The 20,719-nt window shown below is 37.0% G+C and overlaps 1 protein-coding gene across 11 annotated transcripts in view; it reads left to right on the top strand.

Annotated features, from left to right (window-relative positions):
- LOC115222095 (disks large 1 tumor suppressor protein) overlaps positions 1–20,719 on the top strand; it is a 598,849-nt gene that overhangs the window by 507,772 nt on the left and 70,358 nt on the right. For all 11 annotated transcript variants that reach the window (XM_029792201.2, XM_029792206.2, XM_029792205.2 and 8 more), the window contains one exon: positions 13,432–13,588. In XM_029792201.2, coding sequence (XP_029648061.1) covers positions 13,432–13,588 — 157 coding nt within the window. The remainder of the gene's footprint in view (positions 1–13,431; positions 13,589–20,719) is intronic.

Genomic DNA, 20,719 nt, shown 5'->3' with positions numbered 1-20,719 from the left:
CTTTTTTTCCCAACAGGTTCCTTCCACTTGGGACCCTATCACTTAGCACTTCTTTACCCATCATCCACACTCATCATATATCTCTACCTCTGCAGTCTACTTTATTCTGCACTGTATCCGATTCTTTTATTTGTATTCAGTTGTTCAAGTACACTTATCATCATTCATTTAGTAATATCAGTAGAAAGAGAACAAGGAACTTGCTGAGGGCAGTGGAAGGTCTTGTCAATGCCAACCAACTCTACTTTCTTTGGAGTCTGTTTGATCATATATGTACCACAAAATCCTGCAAACTCATCTGTTTCACTATACCCAACTTCAAATGCCTCAACTGAGAGTCGTACTACACCACATTTGGCCTTTCTCACTCTCCACAGCAAGTTCACTGTACTCTTTTTACCAATTTCATTAAGTAATACAAGTCCTGGAATCTGTTTGATCTGCTGTATCCTTGCACCTCGTCTGTATTCAAGGCCCATGTTTTCAACGTTGCCCTTCATATACGTGCATCATAGTCTCCCTTGTGATTGTAGGGAGAATCTCTTTGTTTGCTAGCAGAGATATTTATTCCATGGGTTCTCTTACTCCTAACATATCCCTGTTTCTGCCATTCTGCTCTTTTATTCTTTTACTTGTTTCAGTCATCTGACTGCGGCCATACTGGAGCACCGCCTTTATATCTTTTTCGTATTGAAATAATTTAATCTGTACCTGTGTGTGGTTTTTTTTCTTTTTTCTAAAGGCTAAACTAGTGGTTAACTCTTACCACACTGTGCTAGTCGCTCCTCTGTCACATCACACCAATGCAAAAGTATCAATTATCTAAGTTTCATTTTTCTGAATTTCACTTTTTAACAATGTAAACAGGAAGTTGGTTCAGTTTCACTTCAGGCAGTGTGGGAGAGTTTAGTTACTAAGTGATTGGAAAGTGTAAGAGATACAAAGAGAGGGAAGGAGAGAGAGAGAGCGTGGGTGTCTGTCTGAAAGAATAGTTTGGATTTCATAATACATTTGGTGAATTTGAAGTACCAAGACTAAAGAGTATATGTCACATGATAGATTACTTTAGTGTTCAGAATGTGGTGCAAAGACACGGCTAAAGGAGAGTTGTTGATCAGTTGAAAAAGATGTCCAAAGTTCATTTTGTATTGCGGTAATGGAGAGGGAAGTACTACAACCTGTTGCCTCTTTATGCAAACAGCAGATATGTCATCACACTTTCTTGAAGATGGCATGTTAGCACTGTTGTATGTATGTGTGTGTGTGTGCGCACATGCATAACTGTGTTTCTATGTTTGTACCTATGCGTTTCTTCCATGTGTGTATCTGTGCATATATATATGTATATATATATATATATATACAGATAAGTGAGCTATGTTGTGTGTGTGTGTCTCCACAACAGTTCATTATGTGTGTGTGTGTGTGTGTGTGTGTGTGCATGTTAGCTAGCTACTAATTCTTAGAGAAACTAAATCTTCACTCTATTACTACTACTACTACTACCACCACCAGCACCACATTTAACTTGCGTTAGTAGTTACAGTTGCTTGCTCTACCTTCGAGTCTCTTACCTCATTTACTGTTTTCTATTTAAAGAGTCTATTGCTGACTGAAGTAAATCTAGCCTCCATTCTATCCAACTACACACACACACATCTCCACTGTAATTGCCCAATTTGCTCTGATCCAGTTAAGGTCACATGCACGCACGCACGTGCACACACACACACACACACACACACTTGGTAGTGATTAGCTGGCTTCAGACATTACAGCTAAGGTTATGTCGAAGCAGTTGCCTTATGTAATGTCAGCTGTCTATAAAATCCATTTGTTACCTTTCGGTCTTTCTATTTCACTTAGAATTGTTGTTGTCATTTGGCCCCTGTTCAGCCCTGATTGAACCAATGACACGACTCAGCCTTGCTTATTCCTCTGAAATTCTTACATAAAAGAATGTAGTTTTATATGCACTGTATATTTTTGCTTTTAGAAGATGATTGGGTATGATTTGAGGAAGATATTGCTGCTATTTCTGTCAAATGAAGTAGCTACATAGAAGCTTCCTAGTTAGAGTTTTAGAAGAATCGGTTTTCATCATCTTCACTGCTGCTGTTGTCGTCTTTAAATGTGATCCATAATAATTACTCTCTCTTTCTCTTTATCTCTCCATCTGTTTCTCTACTTCTGTCTTTCTCTTTCACTTTCCCTGTCTCATATTTTCTCTGATATCAAAAATTAAGCAGTATAACAAAGGGATGTTTCCCCAGTGTTGACCTGTTGTTATTCCCTTCTCTGTCTGTTAACCTTTGTCATCTCTCTCTCTCTCTCTCTCTCTCTCTCTTCTTTGCTAACTCCTCATCTCTTCTCTCTCACCACAGTGTCAGTTAACTTATCTTGGATTTGGTTGCTATTATTACTTTCAATGAACTGATAAGGTGGGGGTCTTTTGTAATATTATAGTTGTCCATGGTAATTGGATGGGGTGGAGAATGGATAAATACTATCTGGGAACTGATTTGAGTTATGAAAGTATGAATGGATGCTGTGTGCATACATGCACACGCTCTACGTTTAAAATAACATAATTGTATTAGCTAACTGTTGTTGAAACAAGTATAAAGGTTGTTGGTGCTTTTAGTAGTAATAATTGTTTCTAATTTAGGTACAGGTCCTAAAATTTAAGGGCAGGATTATATCCACTCCCCAGTACTTTTTACTTGATTTTATTGACATTGACCTTGGAGCTATGAAAAGCAAAGTTAGCCTCTGTGGGATTTGAACTCAGAACGTAAAGACGGATGAAATATTACTAAGCATTTTGCCCAGTGTGCTAACAATTCTGACAGCTCACCACCTTAATAATGGTTTCAAATTTTGGGAGAGGGAGTGAGTCAAATACATAGACTCCAGTGCTCAACTGGTACTTATTTTATCGACCCTGAAGGAATGAAAGGCAAAGTCAACCTCAGTAACATTTGAACTCAGAATATAAAGTCAGAAGAAATGCTGCTACTCATTTTTTTCCACCAAAGCAATGATTCTGTCTGCTTGGCACTCTTTCTGCCCTAGGTGTCAGGAAGACCCTCGCCAAGAAATGGAAACAGAATTGAAAGATGGTGATAATGAAAATAATGATAATAACAATAATTTCTGATTTAGATGCAAGACCTGCAGTTTTCCAGGACAGGATTGGTTGATTGCATCAACCTCAGTACTTGACATCTACTTTGTTTTTTTTGCCCCAGAAGGATGAAAGACAAAGTTGGCTTTGGCCGGACTTGAACTCAGAACTTAAAGAGCTAAAAGAAATACTGCATTTTTACCTGATGCACTAACAATCAATCAACCTCTGATAGTAATAATGATGATTTCAAAGCCACACATTCTTAAGGGACATGCATTGTGAATTTAATTGAATATCTAATTTAAACATAACTTGTATGTTGCCAGGAATACTCTTCTGGTGCAGTAGGATGGAAACAAAGTTGAATCCAGTTGGTTTTCAACTCAAAATTGTAAAGGATCATAACTAAATGCTGTTGAGCTTTTTTCAGTTGTCTACAAATTCAATCATAGTCTTATTCAGTTATATTATTACTGCCACAAGGGCATCAAAGGGAAAACTTCACCTGGACAAATTACAAAAGCTGTTGGGGAGGTTATCATCATCATCATCATCATCATACGATTTGAAAAGAAAAAAAGCATAAAGAACATTGAGTGAAATGAAATCATTTCAATGGTGGGAGATTGGTAAATGTTTAAGCCTAACCAAGGAACCCCACTGTTCTCAAATAATGGGAACAGCAGCCACCTAAGTCCAATCAAAGAACTGCACAGATATCACGGTTCTTTGATTATGAAGGGCAAGTGTCCTTTTCCAGCATAACCTACATTGGATGCATTGCCAATCCCAGCAAATATTTGATTAATATCAAATATATTTGCTAGGATTGGTAATTCACTTATTCAGAGATATAATGTGATGGTGTCACCTGATTCGTATATGATACTGCACATTCTCTTTCATGATGTTTGCAGATTCAAATACAACTGTGGCCTTCTTTCTTTTAAAACTTAACTATTTAGTTGGTCCTGATCAACTAGATATTCCAACTAAACCTACCTTGTATTTTTGTGCTATGATAGATAATCTTTGCTTTGTTATCTAATTGTATAGTTTTTTTCTAAAATAGCAGGGTGTGATCAAGATGCTCTTTCTAGTTGATTGGGCAACCTTATAGGTGCTGTCTCGTGGGTTTGTTTAGAGTTCAATATATCAAGGAAGATCTTGAATATTACAGTCTTATTCCTTCTACCACTATTTCCACGGTAAATATGTGAGTCTTCAGGATGTTAAAATGGCTTACTTGCCATTTAGCTTATCAAATACCACCTGAGATCATACTACTACTACTACTACCACTGCTACTATGATGGCAACGACTACTATTACTACTACTGTCAATATTTACAGGAGAGGCTTAATTAATAGCAACAGGATGGTTTTTACAGCCAACAAAATAGAATAGTGTGATTCTTTTAGTTTCTGGAACATCTAAATTGTTGAAATAACCATTGTTGTTTGCATTTACCATACAGCTACAGAACATGCGCACACGCACACACACACACACACACACACATATACACACACACACACACACAATGAATTTTGCTTTACAGCTGCTCATTTCAGATTCAGTCTCATTGTATGGCACAATGAGTGAGTGTCTTCTGCTACAACCCTGGGCTGACCAATGCCTTATAAGCACATTTGGTAGGCAGGACACTATACAAAAGCCTCTTGTGCACATGTATATGCATTTGTGTCTGTGTGAGTGTTTACATTCTGTGCTGAAATCTGGATGGTGATGTTTCTTGACATTTTCCTGTTGATCAAATTCTCTAGTAGCTATGTGTTTCAAAGGCAAGTAGAAACAAGTGCTAGCAACAAGAAGGGCATCCAGCTGTAAGGCAGAAACCTCAATAGTATTAGTCTAACCCATGCTTGCATGGAAAAACAGATGTAAAACAGATGAAAGAATGAATGAATATCACTTCATAATGAGCTGCCTATTAAGTTGGTGACATGTGAAGCATTTGATAACTCTTTATTGTGATATGTTTACTTGCTGAATGTTATTATAATTAGGGTCGGCAGTTAATTAGAGTAGAAATTCAGTTTGTAAGGAGGTGCAGGTGAATGTGGTTGTTATACTTATATTTGTATATTAAAAGGGAAATAGTTTATGTCATTTCAATTTCTATGAAGTCCGATACCATTGTATTCTGACTAATAACGAAGGGTTTTATATAGGCCATTCGGATACAACTTCTAATTTATGAGCTGGGTGGCAAAATAGGAAAATGTATCATATTGAGTCCTTTCCCTTTCAAATATTTGTCGGTGTGAGTAATTCAGTGATGGTGATCTATGTTATACATTTAGTCCTGTGGAGTTTGTACGTTCAAATAAAGATAGAATCTGTTGTGTTTTGAAAATATACTGAGCGGATTTGCTGCTTTTGTAATAAAGTCTAAATAGGACAAGATTTATCAGCATCATTAATAAAACGCATTGGCTTCAGCTGGAAATCTCATTGCCCAACTTACAGAAGAGCTATAAATTATAAAACTCTAACAAGAACCACACTTGAAACATGAACTGATTGTTCTTAGATGGTCGCAAAGACTCTGAATTATAAGGAGGGAGTGGGTAGTTGTGAGTTTATACTTTATATTATTATCATTATTATTAGAGCTGACAGAATCGTTAGCACTGCCAGGCAAAATGTTTAGTGATATTTCATCTGGCTTTACGTTCTAAGGTCAAATTTTACTGAGTTTGATTTGCCCCTCCTCCTTTTGAGGTCAATAAATTAAGTACCATTTGACCACTGTGGTCAATATAATCAACTAACCCTCTCCTACAAAATTTCAGGCCTTGTGCCTCTTGTAGAAAGGATTATTACTGGTAGAGGTGGGGAGGGTGTGGTATAAAGAACAGCCTAGAGATCTAGCAGAGTTTGAACACAGAATAGTGAGATGTCAAACGAGTCTCTTTTAATGAATTTGGTCAAAACAAATTGACTACTTTTGAATATGACCGTTGCATTGTCATCACCATTTAACATCATTTTCCATGCTGACTTTGGTTGGATAAAGATGGCATTTAAAGTGATCTAAGAAATATGTCAGATTAAAAAAAACCTGTGAAGTTTGAGTGTTAATGTTGAGAAGCTTCTTCTTAAATCCCTAGCTGGCAACTGGAGGGAGATTCTGTTCTCTCAACCAATACACTGCCTCTGGATGACGGACTCTGGTGACGTTGCTCCACACTTTCTCATCCATGGCGCTGACCTTAGCATGCTTGAGGTCAAGGTGCTGCAACTTCAGATCTTTCTCAATTGTTATTTCACCCATGTCTTCTTTGGTGCCCTTGCGCTTGATTCTCCAATGCATCAGTTGCTGCCGCCATTAAAAATTGGTGTGGTAGTCCTCCAGCGCTCACCCTGCAGATGTGGCCGAACCACTGGAGCCAGAACTACTGGAGTTCGTCTTCAATGGTCTCTTGTCGCTGGTATTGTTTTCAGATGTTGTTTGAGATTTGGTTGCGTAGAGAGGCACCCACAGTGAATATGGATGGAGGAAACTATAGTGATGTTAGTGACAAAGAACAGAAGGATTGAGAACTCTTGGTACTAAATGACATACACCATTGTTTTTTTCTATCCATATATATAACAACAGCAGCAGCAGCAGCATAAGTTCATGTTATGAACCTCAGATCAATAATTAAACTAATTTTAGCTTTCAACTAGAATCTAAAGATTTCTTTGGTTAGTACCTGACTCAGACATCATATTCTTCCTTCCTTTCTCTGCATATCATGCCAATTAAATTTTTTGAATTTCATGTTTTCCCTTTTTTCTCCTCATTTTGAAATAGGCACCAATTCTATTTAATCTTCTCTTTTCCTATTTACCAAATTGTTCATGAAATTTTTTGCAATTTTCTCAGCCCTTGTTTTTTTTTGTTTTTTCTGTTTATTCTCTGAAACCCATTAATTCGTCGACCTCTTCCTTACACAACTCCTTCCTATGAATCATTCACAAATTAAATTCCTTCTAACTTAACAAAAATTCCAGATAATTTCCATGTCTAATTATTTGTAACCTTCTCCTCCTCTTCCTCCTCCTTTCTCAATTGCTACGGATACTGCATTTTATTTGTTTTTATTTACATTTTATTTATGTCTTCTCTAAACTCTTCAGTTCTTCCCTCGTCTGCTACCAAACATTATTCATCATCACTTGCTGTCTAATGTCTATGTTCCGATGTTGCCATCGTTATCTGTGGAAATTAGGAGGAAATTAAGGAAAATATTTTCTGCTTTGTAGCATTCATTTACCTTATTTATAAAATGCAACTGCTTGTTATTTCATAACATTCATCTAAATTATTTATAAAAAGTGACATTCTGTTATTTCATGGCTGTCTAAAGTATCTCGGTTACTCCATACTCTACAAAAGTTATTTTAAAACTGCTTAATAATCAGAAATATTTTTAAAATGGAACACTCCCACCACCACCACCACACCAAATAAAAAACATTCAATTCCCCACCCCCTCCATCATGTGATGTAAATTTGATTATTTCAAGTTTCACAATTGAATAATTCTTTGGTTGGTATAACCTTTACAGTTTTAAGATACTGGAGTAAATTACCTGCTTACGCAATATATGTGTGATTGCTTGAGAGAGAGAGAAAGAGAGGTGTACATATGTATGTGTCTTGGACACTGGTATGGTTGAGTTGTTATGAGGTTTGCTTTGCAATCATGTGGTCTGGTTCCAGATCCTGTGCCCACTGCATCGCATCTTGTTCAAATATCTGTTACTATGGGTTACCAGTGAAATTAAGTAGTATGAAACCATAGAAACCCTCAGATGGCTTGTGCTTGTATTTCAAAGATCCAACCTTACTGCACTCATTCTACTTAAGAATTACATTTAGAGTATATATGTCTGTGGAATACTCAGACACAATAATTCATTAAGTAGGTAATTTAGTTAATGAAGCAACTGGAGTGCTCATTAATAAAACAGATGTAAGATCTGTGTGTGTGTGTGTGTGTGTGTGTGTGTGTGTGTATGCATCTATGTGTATTATGTTTTATTAAAACATTAAGCCCAACAATATGTGTATCTGTGTGTGTGTGTGTGTGTGTGTGTATGTATTTATGTGTATATGTGAATGTATTTGTATATGTCATCATTTTACATCATGGATTGTCATGGTCTGCATCACTTTGCACACACACATCGGTAGAGATACTTTGTTGTGTATAGCTTGTAGTGTGGACTATTTGTTGGTTCTTGTGCTACTCGTACTGGTGTGGAGGACAAAACGTGGCCTTCTTTGTGCACACATCATCTGGTTCCTCTTGTATCCAGTCTCACAGCTCATCTGTCATTTGACATTCATGCATATCACAACACATCACAACCAGCAGATTACGTTTGTTTGATTTCTTTCCAGCCTTCACATATCTTCTACAGCCAGTGTTTGTGTTCTACTACCATGCAACATTGTACTTTGTACATAAATACCATACAATTTGCTCATTCTTTCAAAGAAAGTGTACCCTCATTGCCTATCTGATGTTATAGATCCCTTGGATGTTTTCTTCCTATACTGGCTGCTTTGCTTTTGGATCATTTGATTCCACTGCTTGGTAGGTCCCCAAGATAGTGAAAGCTGTCAACTTGTGAAGATTTGAAAAGATTCATTCCAACAGTGGGTGGAACTGCTACTCTATTTCATCTGCTATATGCAAAATCATTCATCTCTGTCAGTCTGCTTGTGCACTCATAGTTTACATTTGTTAACGTGTGTGTGTGTATTTATAACATGAACTGAAAGTAAAGATATCATCAAAAGAATGGTGGTTATTTATATTCTAGTTTAGAATATGATTCAACCTGTTGAGCCCTAACACAGCACCAGCTGAGACGAGAGAGGGTGACAGCTATGAAGATTCAGTCACTAACCTTGTTCTATTTTCACTGTAAACATCATTGAAACTTTCTACCCACAGCTTTTGCACCATAGATTATAAATATTTCAATATTCTAAATGATTGTGTTTACACTAGTGTTAATAAATATACAAGCACACTGATACATACCATTACCACTTAATTTGATTTTACTTTATAGTACTTGATAGTACTTTAGGTATCATGTTTCGCAAACTTTATTCAACCATTATGTCAAAGCATTCCTTGACTACATTCTCACAGCATTTTTCCAATATGTGTGTACACACGCATATGTGAGTGTGAGTTTGCAGCCATAGACATGTGCTTAATGAGTTCATTTTCAGCTTTGTGGTTCCAGGGTTGGAACCTTCTATTGTTGAATTTGATCAGTGTCTTGAGTGGCAGATAGTAGAATATATATTAACCATTTGTATATACGTGTTTCCATTTATAAAAGTGTGTATGTGTGTTCATATATATATATTGGTGTGTATATATGTGCATATGACTGTGTGTTTGTGTGTATGTATATTTCATTTTGATCAAGTCAGTCTTGCTTGTTGGAGCACAGGGTCTTCAGACCACACGCAACCAAGTATGCATACAAAAAAATATACAAAGGCACACACACACATGTACACTTATATATATATATATATATATATATATATAGGCAAGCACATACTTGGTTAACATGTGGCAATATTTCTTCCTTCATATATATATATATATTGATAGAAATGGCAAGACAACAAAAGAATGAAAAAGACCTTGATATTGTTTAAATAGAGGAATTTATCTGTAAATATAATATGTGACAAAGCTAGCATTTTTTCTCGATGGCCCAATAACTGTAGAAATGCCGGCATGGGTTTCAGCCCTGACATCCGAAACTCAGAACTTTATCATGGCTACCGAATAATTGTCACAAATTATATTTACAGGTAATATGTGATAATTATTCGGTAGCCATGATAAAACTCGGAGTTTCGAATAATTGTCACATATTATATTTACAGATATATATGCAAAATTTAGGTTCGTCAAAATGTGTTTGTGACATATTTCAACTGCTAAAAGGCAAATACACTGCAGTTACCATGGAGAAAGTATCTCTGTTATGGTAAAAGGTGTGAAAACACCCCGTTTGTTCAGTGTTGCCATCTATCAAGCATCCCAGACATTGATGCTTATTGACTCTTGTCAATGGGATGTACCTAAGAGAGGCAACTCTGAACAAACTTATAAAGCAGCAGCTTTATGTAAAATTCAGTCAACACGTTTAGCTGATTTCCAGTAGTAGATTGCCCAGGTGAGGGAAATAACAAAATGTTAGTGCTATTGATAGGAGTCAATAAACTCTGGGATTCCTGATAGATGGCGACACTGAACAAACCTCGTGTTTTCATACCCTTTGCCATAAGAGAGATATTTTCACCATGGTAACTGTAGTGTGTTTACCTGTTAGCAGATGAAATATGTCATGATCATATTTTAACTAACCTAAGTTTTGCTTATGCCTAAACACTGCTTAGCGATAACATTTCATTTTATTTTTATATATATATATCAGTTATTGCTATAATCCTGGTAATATCTGATATCTCCTTACCATGACTTCTATATTTAAGTCTGTAGAGAGATGAAAATAGATTTTTTTGTTCTTTCTTTGCTAGAATATGAAGACACTGCAATTAAGAGGTGTCAGTGAAGTCAATCCATCAATATATGAATTGTAGGAAGACCATAAAGTTGAAAGGATTCTCCTAAATTACCAGACTTGCACTCTTTATTTTTATGTCACTACAATATATCAACTAGCACCTTTAAGATTAACTGTGACTGGTGTCGGCCCCTGTTTGTGATCGCCAACAGTTGATGTCAATAGTGAAGATATCAATGTTAAGACTCTTGTTGCTCTCCTCCTGAATTCCTTAAGTTTCTTTCTTACATAAAGACAACAACTGCATGTGTTGCAGCATTTAAGGCTTACTGTGAGCATCTCTCTCTTTCTCTCTCTCTATCTATCTCGTGTGTGTGTGTGTGTAGGTGAAATAGACATCAGAGATGCTTTACCCCATGAAGAAACTGCAGGGGCTGTTCAGAGGTTTTGCAAGCTCTTCTTATATATATTAACCCTTGGACACTCAGCTGTTTGGTAGTCGTAAAGGTTCATTGTGGCATATGGTATCTTGGCACTTTTAGACTTGATGGAACCCATCTTTATCCAGGCTTGACCATAGCTAATTTCCTTCAGAAAGAGTGTAAGAAAGAAAAGACTTGATTCGAGTGGTGGATTAGCATTTATTCCCAAAACAAACGGGCAAAATGACCACGGTAGAATTTAAACTCTGAATGCAGAAAATGAGCAATTATCACAAACCAATCAATCCAGTCTTCTAACAACCCTGCCATAACGAGGTTTTGTGTTTCCCTCCACTGCAGAGCACACTGGACAAATATCTTCTGCCATTGTGTCAGGTCAACCCAAGCTGTGAATGAAATTAGGTGGCCAGAAACCGTATGTTAGCCTACCAGATGAATTTTAACTACAATTCAAATGACTGCTTCTTGCACCCTATTACACCTCTTGATTACATGCCTATGGGACACTCTGCTGCTTATATTATAAGTCAATGAATAGGTTGCACTATGCATTACTAAGAAGGGATGATTTCTCTTTATACCTCACAAGAGAAAATATATACACTGGTACAACTGTGTGTTCAACATTGGTTAATGGCACTGTGTTGTAGAGGTCATTTGGTTGCAACTCACTGCTGGTCCATCAGACAAGTGACCAGACCATTCCAGTCCTGGTGTCCTTGTCTTTTATTCAAACATGGTGTATTGTTAGCTATATTCTCATACATCTTTATTCTTTTCAAACCAATAATGTAATATGAGGATGCTGCTGCTACTATCTCTAGCAGGTTGAGTGACCACATTGAAACTCCCTCATTAGCTTCTTTGCCATTTGTAAGAAGACATAGAAATAAGGTGAACCAACACTAAATTCTTTAGCCATATTGTCATAAGGATCCAGCATCAGTTTAATTCCTCGACAAATATAAAAATGTATGTCATGCTTTTAAAAATAAACAATTCATTTTACTCTAATGTTTTATTAAACTAATTATGGATTTCAAAATATTTTTATGGATACACTTAGAATAATTTATGATGTACTTTGTAACTGCTTGCAATGTTGGTTAAATTATATCCAGATGTTGAGTGATTTACAAGGAGCAATATCTGATGACCTGCTGGTGGTAGAAAAACATTGTCCATGCCTGCAGTAGAGGTTATGATTGGAGAATTTGGTTACTGCTTCTAACAAATCAAGTAATTGTGTAGAAGCTGGTTATTGATATTGAAGGGGTTGGATTGGTAGAAGAGTTGTATCGTATTTAGCTATGCCTCTTCACGCTGCAAAATACTTGGGGTCACTTCAATCAAGTGGGCCCTTCACTTTTAAATTTACGGTTTTGTTCCAGTGTAGAAAGTGTTGTTGTTGCTTGGTACATGGAGTATTTCTTCCTGAATTACTTGATTTTTTTTGTTTTACACTTACAAAGGGCTTCAGGATATTTAAATGTCCACCCAGTTACATGAGAAAAAAAAAAGATTCATCCTTAACCATTTTATTGTGTACATATGTTTTCGAAAAAAATCTTTTTTGCTTTGTTTAGTAGTTCAATGTGTCTATCTGCGTCGTCGTTAGAGGAAGTGTTAGCCACAATGGAGATAGCTGTGAATACATCCTCCTTCTCAAAATGTCTTGTGACCACACAAACAGATTTTCAAAAAATGACAGGCATAGTTACAAAGACAATGCTAAATGACAATAGCAACTGATCTTTTGCTTGTTTTGTGACACGGAATAACTGCACACAGAATGAAAAGAGAACTTCTTGTTGAAAGAATTTAGGCCAGGAAAGGGCAAAGTGGAAAGAGACACTTCTCTGCTTTACAAAAATGGCAGTATTTTTATTTGTCCTTGAAAGGGTAGTTTGAGGGAACCTGGCCAATATGTGGCAGAATGTATGGTCCCTCAATATGGCCAGGGTATATAGAAGTATGTGCTTATCGTCTGCCGTTATGTTCTGAGTTCAAATTCCACCGAGGTCGACTTTGCCTTTCATCCTTTCGGGGTTGATAAATTAAGTACCAGTTACGCACTGGGGTCGATATAATCGACTTAATCTGTTTGTCTGTCCTTGTTTGTCCGCTCTGTGTTTAGCCCCTTGTGGGTAGTAAAGCAATAGGTATCAACTACCCCTTCTCTGTGTCTGGATCTGAAACCATTATTATTGTTGTTATTGTTGTTGCTGCTGTTTTACTAATTTCTCCATCCCTTCTTCTTATAATTTCAGAGAACCAAGAAGAATAGTTCTAAACAAAGGCTCGACTGGTCTAGGATTCAATATTGTTGGTGGTGAAGATGGAGAAGGGATTTTTGTTTCATTCATTTTGGCAGGGGGACCTGCCGATCTCAGTGGAGAGCTTCGACGAGGTGACCAAATACATTCGGTAAGTTTCCTATGCTCCTCCTTCTTCTAATACAGCTCACATGTCTCTTGTTATCCATAAGTGTTTTGTCACTGGTTTCCTGTAGTGTTAAGTGGATGTGAGATAAATCTTCACCTGGATAACACAGCACAGAAAACTTTGTCCTGTGGAAGAAAGTAAATCCTGGAACTGCAAAATAACGAGCTACTCCTCGATCTTCCACGTAGCACTTCAGCTATACACATACAGTCCGGTGAACTACACCACCTACTTCTAGCTGTAGTACCAAGTTACAGCGAGGTGAACTCAGTGAAGTCAACCTAGCAGTTAAACACCTGGGCCTATGGCACAAAACAATACCTCTGATATAGGAACCACTGACTTTCAGGTTCGTTGTCTGCTGCATTATATTTGTTCACTTCTCTGCAGTACTTTCAAGTAATTCTAAATTTTTATCATGAGCCGAATCACAAGTACATCAAGTGATTCATCATCAATATTTAAAGTCTGTTTACAATGCTGGCATGGGTTGGATGGCTTGACACAAGCTGGCAACACCGGGTTCCATGGTCTGTTTTGGCTTGGTTTCTATGGCTGGATGCCTTTCCTAATGCCAACCACTTCACAGAGTGTACTGGGTGTATTTTTTTTACATGACACCAGCACCCACACCAATGCTTTTTAAGTGGTACCTTGGTTGTAGTGGGTGCGTCTTCTCGAGTACAATCCATTGATTCATGTTCCCATAAATCTATGTTAACAACAGGTTGCTTGTTATACTCCCTATATTACAGTACTCCTCCTACTCTCACACTTATCATTTCTGTCTTCATTCTTCAGTCATTTTTCATTTGCACATGCACGCATGCACACATACATTCACAACTCTGAAGTGGGGGGGGGGGCTATTCACAACTTCTAACTAGCTTTTATGTTAACCACATAACCCAAAATTACATCCCAAAAGTTGAGTTCAACTTCAGGGTCAGAAAATACTTCCAGCCCTGTATATTGTCACCATATACAAGATTTTAAGGTGCAGTTGTGCAAGTTAGGTTGATTCTAGATTTGAAACAGCTGAATCAAGACATCAGTTGAATTACACAACAGAATTATTTCGTGTCTTACTTATAATTATTACATTATAGGTATTTTCATGTGGTCTTTACATTATTCTATATCAGTTTACTTTGGGGGAGGACAGCTTTTTGCATGTTTATTCCTTTCTATTGAAATGTATGTTTCTACTTCTATACTCTGTGAAGGTTCGTGGCTTAGTGGTTAGAGTGTTGGGCTTACAATCATGAGGTTGTGAGTTTGATTCCTGGACCAGGTTATGTGTTGTGTTCTTGAGCAAGACACTTTATTTCATGTTGCTCCAGTTGGCTCAGCTGTGGAAATGAGTTGTCATGTCACTGGTGCTAAACTATTGCTTTCCTCTTGGATAACATCAGTGGCATGGAGACTGGTATGCATTGGTGACCGCTGGCCTCCCACAAACAGCCTTTCCTGGACTTGTGCCTTGGAGGGGAACTTTTTGGGGGCAATCACATGGTCATTTGGGACCAAAGGAGGGTCTTTTTCTTTACTTCTTCCATACTCTCTGCTAGAAATAAGTCAAGTTTCCTTCAAATCACATTCTTTTGTCTTAAAGTAGGAAGAATGTATTGGATGATGGTAGTTTTCAATGTATTTCATCTGAGACGAAGAAACACATTGCAATGATCAGAGCTAGAATAACGTTTGATCATAGCTCTGTTCAGTCAGGACTGACCTAGGGCTAAACAACAGCAGCAGATAATTTGGTAATGAAGACAATCAGCGTCAAGGTGGACGAAGACTGAAGTAGTTTAATGACTGGTGTCATTTGATTGTTATTTATGAAGCAAGACAACCGCTGGGTCAACCTGCTTTTGGTAATAAATAACTGTTTAATGCTTCGGGGGGGGGGGGTTGTGAGGGAGAAGTGCAGGGGTAGGTAGAGTCAGCTGACTCAATCCTTGTATGTTACTGCATAAGGGAACTTCTCAGCACACAGCCAGGCTGTGGATGTTTTTAATGGAATGTTATTGTTGATTGAGGTGATATTGTTGTTTAGTGCCTTGTCAGCTCTGATTGACCAAATATGCTTCAGTCGTGATCGTTTCATTGCTTTACATAAGCAAGACTACGTTGTCCAACGTGTCCTTCCTTTTTAAGAGTGTAGGTTATGCTGCCAGGGAGGTTTTATCTGGTTTTTTCCTAGCAGATCAAGTGCCCATGTAAGACTTCCTTCGTTGGCCCGAGGACTGTTTGATCAACCTTTGACAACAAACAAACAACAGAGCCCATCCTATCAGGATTTGAATGCAAACATTAAGTTATTTGGAGTTAACATGAAGGGAAATATAATCAGTTACTGATAATTAGTCAATTAACTGTTAATTATCAACTCTTCAGAGACAAAATAGTAAGCATAGTTTGGTTGGACTGAAAGTAGAAAATCTGAGGCAGCAAACTTAGATAAATTCTCTGCTGCACCAAAACAAGAATTTCCTGTTGTCGTTCTGCTAACCACACACTCCTACCATTTCTTTCTGTCTTTCAGCTGCCAACTCCACAACGCTATGTCCTCTTATTCATTTGGCCACTATTAATGACCATCATCATCATCACCAACCCTTTTATTACTTCATTTCTATCAAAACACATTGATTTGGAAATAATGAAGAATTTACACTGGTGTTTGGGCTATAAATTAAAATGAAATCTTAAAAGGTAGTTTTAAATGAGATCACTTAAAAACTCCAAATTTTTAGCATAGATCCAAGAACAGTCTCCGGTGGGTTGGTATCAAAAAGGTTAAAACTGGTGGAATAACAGTAACACAATGGATTACAATATTCAGTTAGATTCTGTGTTAAAATCTTACCAGGTGCTGCTTTATTCTCACTTTTCAATAGAATGAAATGCCACATCAGCTACCACTTCTCCACATATTTCTGGTCATGTCTCCAAGTTTCATCTTGGCAATTTTTTTAGTGCTCACACCATCTCTGTGCAGCTGGGAGATATACCTGTGATATGTTTGCGATTCCATTTTAAACAAGTCATTTACTTGTGATCAATATGGTGACAAACAGTTCACCTGTGATAACCTGTTCTAGTTTGGTTTTTTTATTCTTGGTTTTTCCAATGTTAGGTATGCTTTGGATAGATTTGTAATGTTTCATCGCATGACACATCTCTATTTAATGTCTCTCATTTATATGTTTTTATCTTCACATCTAACCTGGCTACTTCTTTACAACTCTCCCTTCATCAATCTCACCATGGATACCTTCCACTATCTTCTAGATTTGTTTGTATGCTGCAGATAGTGTAGCTTTGCTAAACCTGAAATAGTCACACATTATATTTAGGCAAATATAATTACTGTTAGCTAGTTCTATCCTTTCAAGTACAAACCCCCATCTAACATAAAATAGAAATGTTATTTATAGCTGTGCTGGCACCAATACCTCTACCAAACAGACAAAATAATGACTCCCCAGCTGTTTGAGGGAGGTCAACACTGTGACTTTTACACCCAAAAATCTAACATGTTAACCACCCCATTGTCACACCTCTGTTTCAATTAACTGTTATTTGAGCAAGTTTCTTGTATATTGATTTGGTATTGATCTCCTTATCTAGCTATGATAACCTAATCGATGAACCTACAAATCACTCTCTCTCTCTCTCACAAACTCTATTTAGTAGAAGTAGCAACATTAACTTTTCTTCATGCTGCTGCTACTGTTGTGGTTAGTTGTAAATCTGTTTCTTGTAATGTAGGGCTGAGAAACGGTAGGTTTATCGAACTATTCCTTGCTATTTTGCATCATCTCTACTTCCTCTCACTTGCTGTCACAACAAATCAGAGAATGGAATCACTACAATAGATCAATATCTTCAACAATCAAAATCTTCTCAATTCAATTGATATTGTAAAAATATTTTTATAAAGTATCATTATTCTACTTGCTTAAATTCTTCAAACATTTGCACAAAAGAGGAATTAAATTTTTTTCACACCAATTGCTGTGAGCTTTAAGGTATTGATCAAACTAACCCTACTGCAACCCTTGTGCCTCTTTTCTTTTGTTTCTTTACTCGACATGACCTCAGTCTGTTTGGTCCTACAAATTTTTTATGATGAAATCGCTTTGCAAATGAGATTTATGAAGGGGCTCAGCTGTTGAGAGGAGAGAATGTTTAATATTTCTATAATTTAATAAGGGTTTGAACTGAAGCAAATGTAGTGTAGATAGAAATAATTTTAAAATATTTTTATCTCTACAGATGAGGTTTGTGGCCTGGAGAAAAAAATGTTATACAACTTAAACATTTATTGAATTAAATATATAAATTACGAAACTGAAGACCACGTTCTGTCAGCTGATATAACAAGTCAATGGTAAATTCTGATAATCAATTATCAAGTCATTGGCAACATTTATATATATATATATATATGGAGGTGATGACAAGTGACCAAAACTTGTAGTGTTTTGCTGCTTCAGAAGACATTTCAAGCTAAGTGAAATCATAGTCATGGCACATGACGGCGACATGTCAAAGACACCCAGTACACTCTGTAGAGTTGTTGGTGTCTTTTACAGAATTATTTTTACCAGCTGAGTGGACTGGAACAACATGAATTGAGGTGCTTTGCTCAAGAACACAATGCACTGCCCAGTTTAGGAATCAAAATCACAATCTTACGATCATGCATCCAACACCCTAACCAGTAAGCCATCTGCCTCCTCCTGGTAATGAACCAAATTTCCTAACCACATAACTATCTCTGCATTTTCACCAAAATGTGAGACTGCTAGATATATTGTTTTTAGTGGTTCCATCTTGGTGTTTGTGCCTCCCATAACCTTTAGCCACTCCTTAAGGGTTTCTGTTTATGTATGTTGAGGGACAATGCACATTTTCAATTCCAAATCACTTTTTCTTGATCTCATTAAGAAAAGAAATTGGATTTTTTTTTTAGAATATAATTTGTCTTATGTGCAGACAAATATAATTATGATAATAACATTAATAATGATTTTTTTTTACTTATGTTATGAATCTAAGAATTTGGGAAAAAGGATTGGTTGTCTTTATTGGCTCTCAATGTTTTGAGTGGTACTTTATTTTATTGTCCCTTGAAGAATGAAAGGCAGAGCTAACTTCAGTGTGATTTGAACTCAGAAAGTTATGTGCTTAAACAAATACCACAAGGTATTTGAGCTTCAACAGTTTAGTCTTTACCCATTTCGTCTATCTTCAGAGTTCAAATTTCCCTCTAGGTCAACATTGCTTTTCATCCTTTTGGGATCAATAAAATAAGCACCAGTTGAGCTCTGGGGGGTGTTGTGATCAACTTACTCACTCCCCCGACATTACTGGCCTTGTGCCAAAATTTGAAACCATCATTATTGTTGTTATGATTATTATTAATAATAATAATAATAATAATAATGATGATGATGTTGATAATTTTTTTTGTTGCCAGAATGATGGATGTGTAGGAAGCAATTCCTAGACAGATAAAGGATTTACATCAGAAAATTAAATAAATGTAAAGGGAAGTATAAATGTATCTGGTGTAGAAATACTGTATGATGCCAATAACCCAGTTGGCCTGATAGAGGAGTGTCAACTTGTCCTTGGGCTTCAGATGCCATTCTCATACTTTTTGAATGATGTCTTTTATAAAGTCACCTGACTAATTAACTGAGAATTTTTGGACAGAAGCCAGGCACATTATTAAAAAAATCATGAGGAAAAATAGAAATGGAACAGGAAATGCTGTGCCCCAAATTTAGTGAATACTTGCTATTCTGGGTATTTCTCTTCTCACGCTCTGTGTGTCTGTATGCATGGGTATCTCCCTGCCAATTTTCATTTGTGTGTGCATGCGTAATTTTTTTTTTTTTTTTAATTGGGGGTACTAAAGCAATTTTGTCAAGGACAAGCATTTGAATAAAAATGACTCAAGTGTACCTGGGATGGGTAAGTAAAAGTACCATGAACTGGAATATCAGAACTGTTTAAATTTGGTGCTTTGGTGGCATGTGGCCTAGTGGTTAGGGTGTTGGGCTCATGATTACAGGATTGTAGATTCAGTTCCTAGTCCAGGTGGTTTGTTGTGACCTTGAGCAAGGCACTTCATTTCACAGTGCTTTAGTCTACTCCACTAAAATACATAACCAGCTCAGTGCCGGTGCAGCTCTCTTTCTCTTTCGCAATCATATACTTGGTGTCCTCCTGGGCCAAGGGTGGAACACACTGTCACTGCCTGTCTGCGACAACAGACACACCTAAAACAATTAGTGAAAGCAAAGTACATGCTACCAAATCATGCTCACTTGTGAGCGATAGGTTTCGGTTTTTAATTGTTGTTGTTGGTGCTACTGACGATGTTGTGAAGCTTAATGAAATGTAGGAATTTTGCGTAGTTAATGTGGTGATGTAGGTAGCACAGATATCGATTGTACAGTGTGTGGTAGGTAATAACATGGATAGATCCAGTGTGTGTGTGTGTGGTAGGTAGCACAGGTATTGTAGAGTGACAGATTACTATATTGCATGAGCGGTCTTACAGTCGGAGTGCTGACTGATTCTTGGAGTGGGAGGTGCTTTGTACTAAGTGGAGCTAGCAGATGGTGTTGCTCATCCATTTACTGTCAGTTCTTTTGATACCAAACTACCGAATACCTATTTTCTCTGCTTGTTTCTTTGACACAGATCTACCATATCTTAATTTCACAAACTTTTTTGTTAAGATTCTGCTCAATACATCAGCTTTATATTGAAGAAAAAAAAAAAAGTTACTTTACTATGCAAATTCTTCATTATTTACAAAACTAATTAAAACACACTCTGTTACTCTCTCATGCTTTAGTATTACCCATTACTATCCAAACTAACTAAGTAACTCAGTCTCTCTCATCAGCTAACATGGTAGTTGCCATCACCAACTCTCTTCTATTATTGTCTCCTTCACCAAACTCTCTCACTCTATTCATTCACTCAGTTTCACTGTCTTCTATTCATTCTGTCAATCATGTTGCCTTGATTGAATGGTGGTGAGGGGCATTCAGTCTTACAACCTCAGCTGTGTTGATGCTCCAA

The sequence above is a fragment of the Octopus sinensis genome, linkage group LG19 (genome assembly GCF_006345805.1).
Source record: "Octopus sinensis linkage group LG19, ASM634580v1, whole genome shotgun sequence".
Lineage (NCBI taxonomy): Eukaryota > Metazoa > Mollusca > Cephalopoda > Octopoda > Octopodidae > Octopus > Octopus sinensis.
This window is presented reverse-complemented; position numbering and strand designations above follow the sequence as displayed.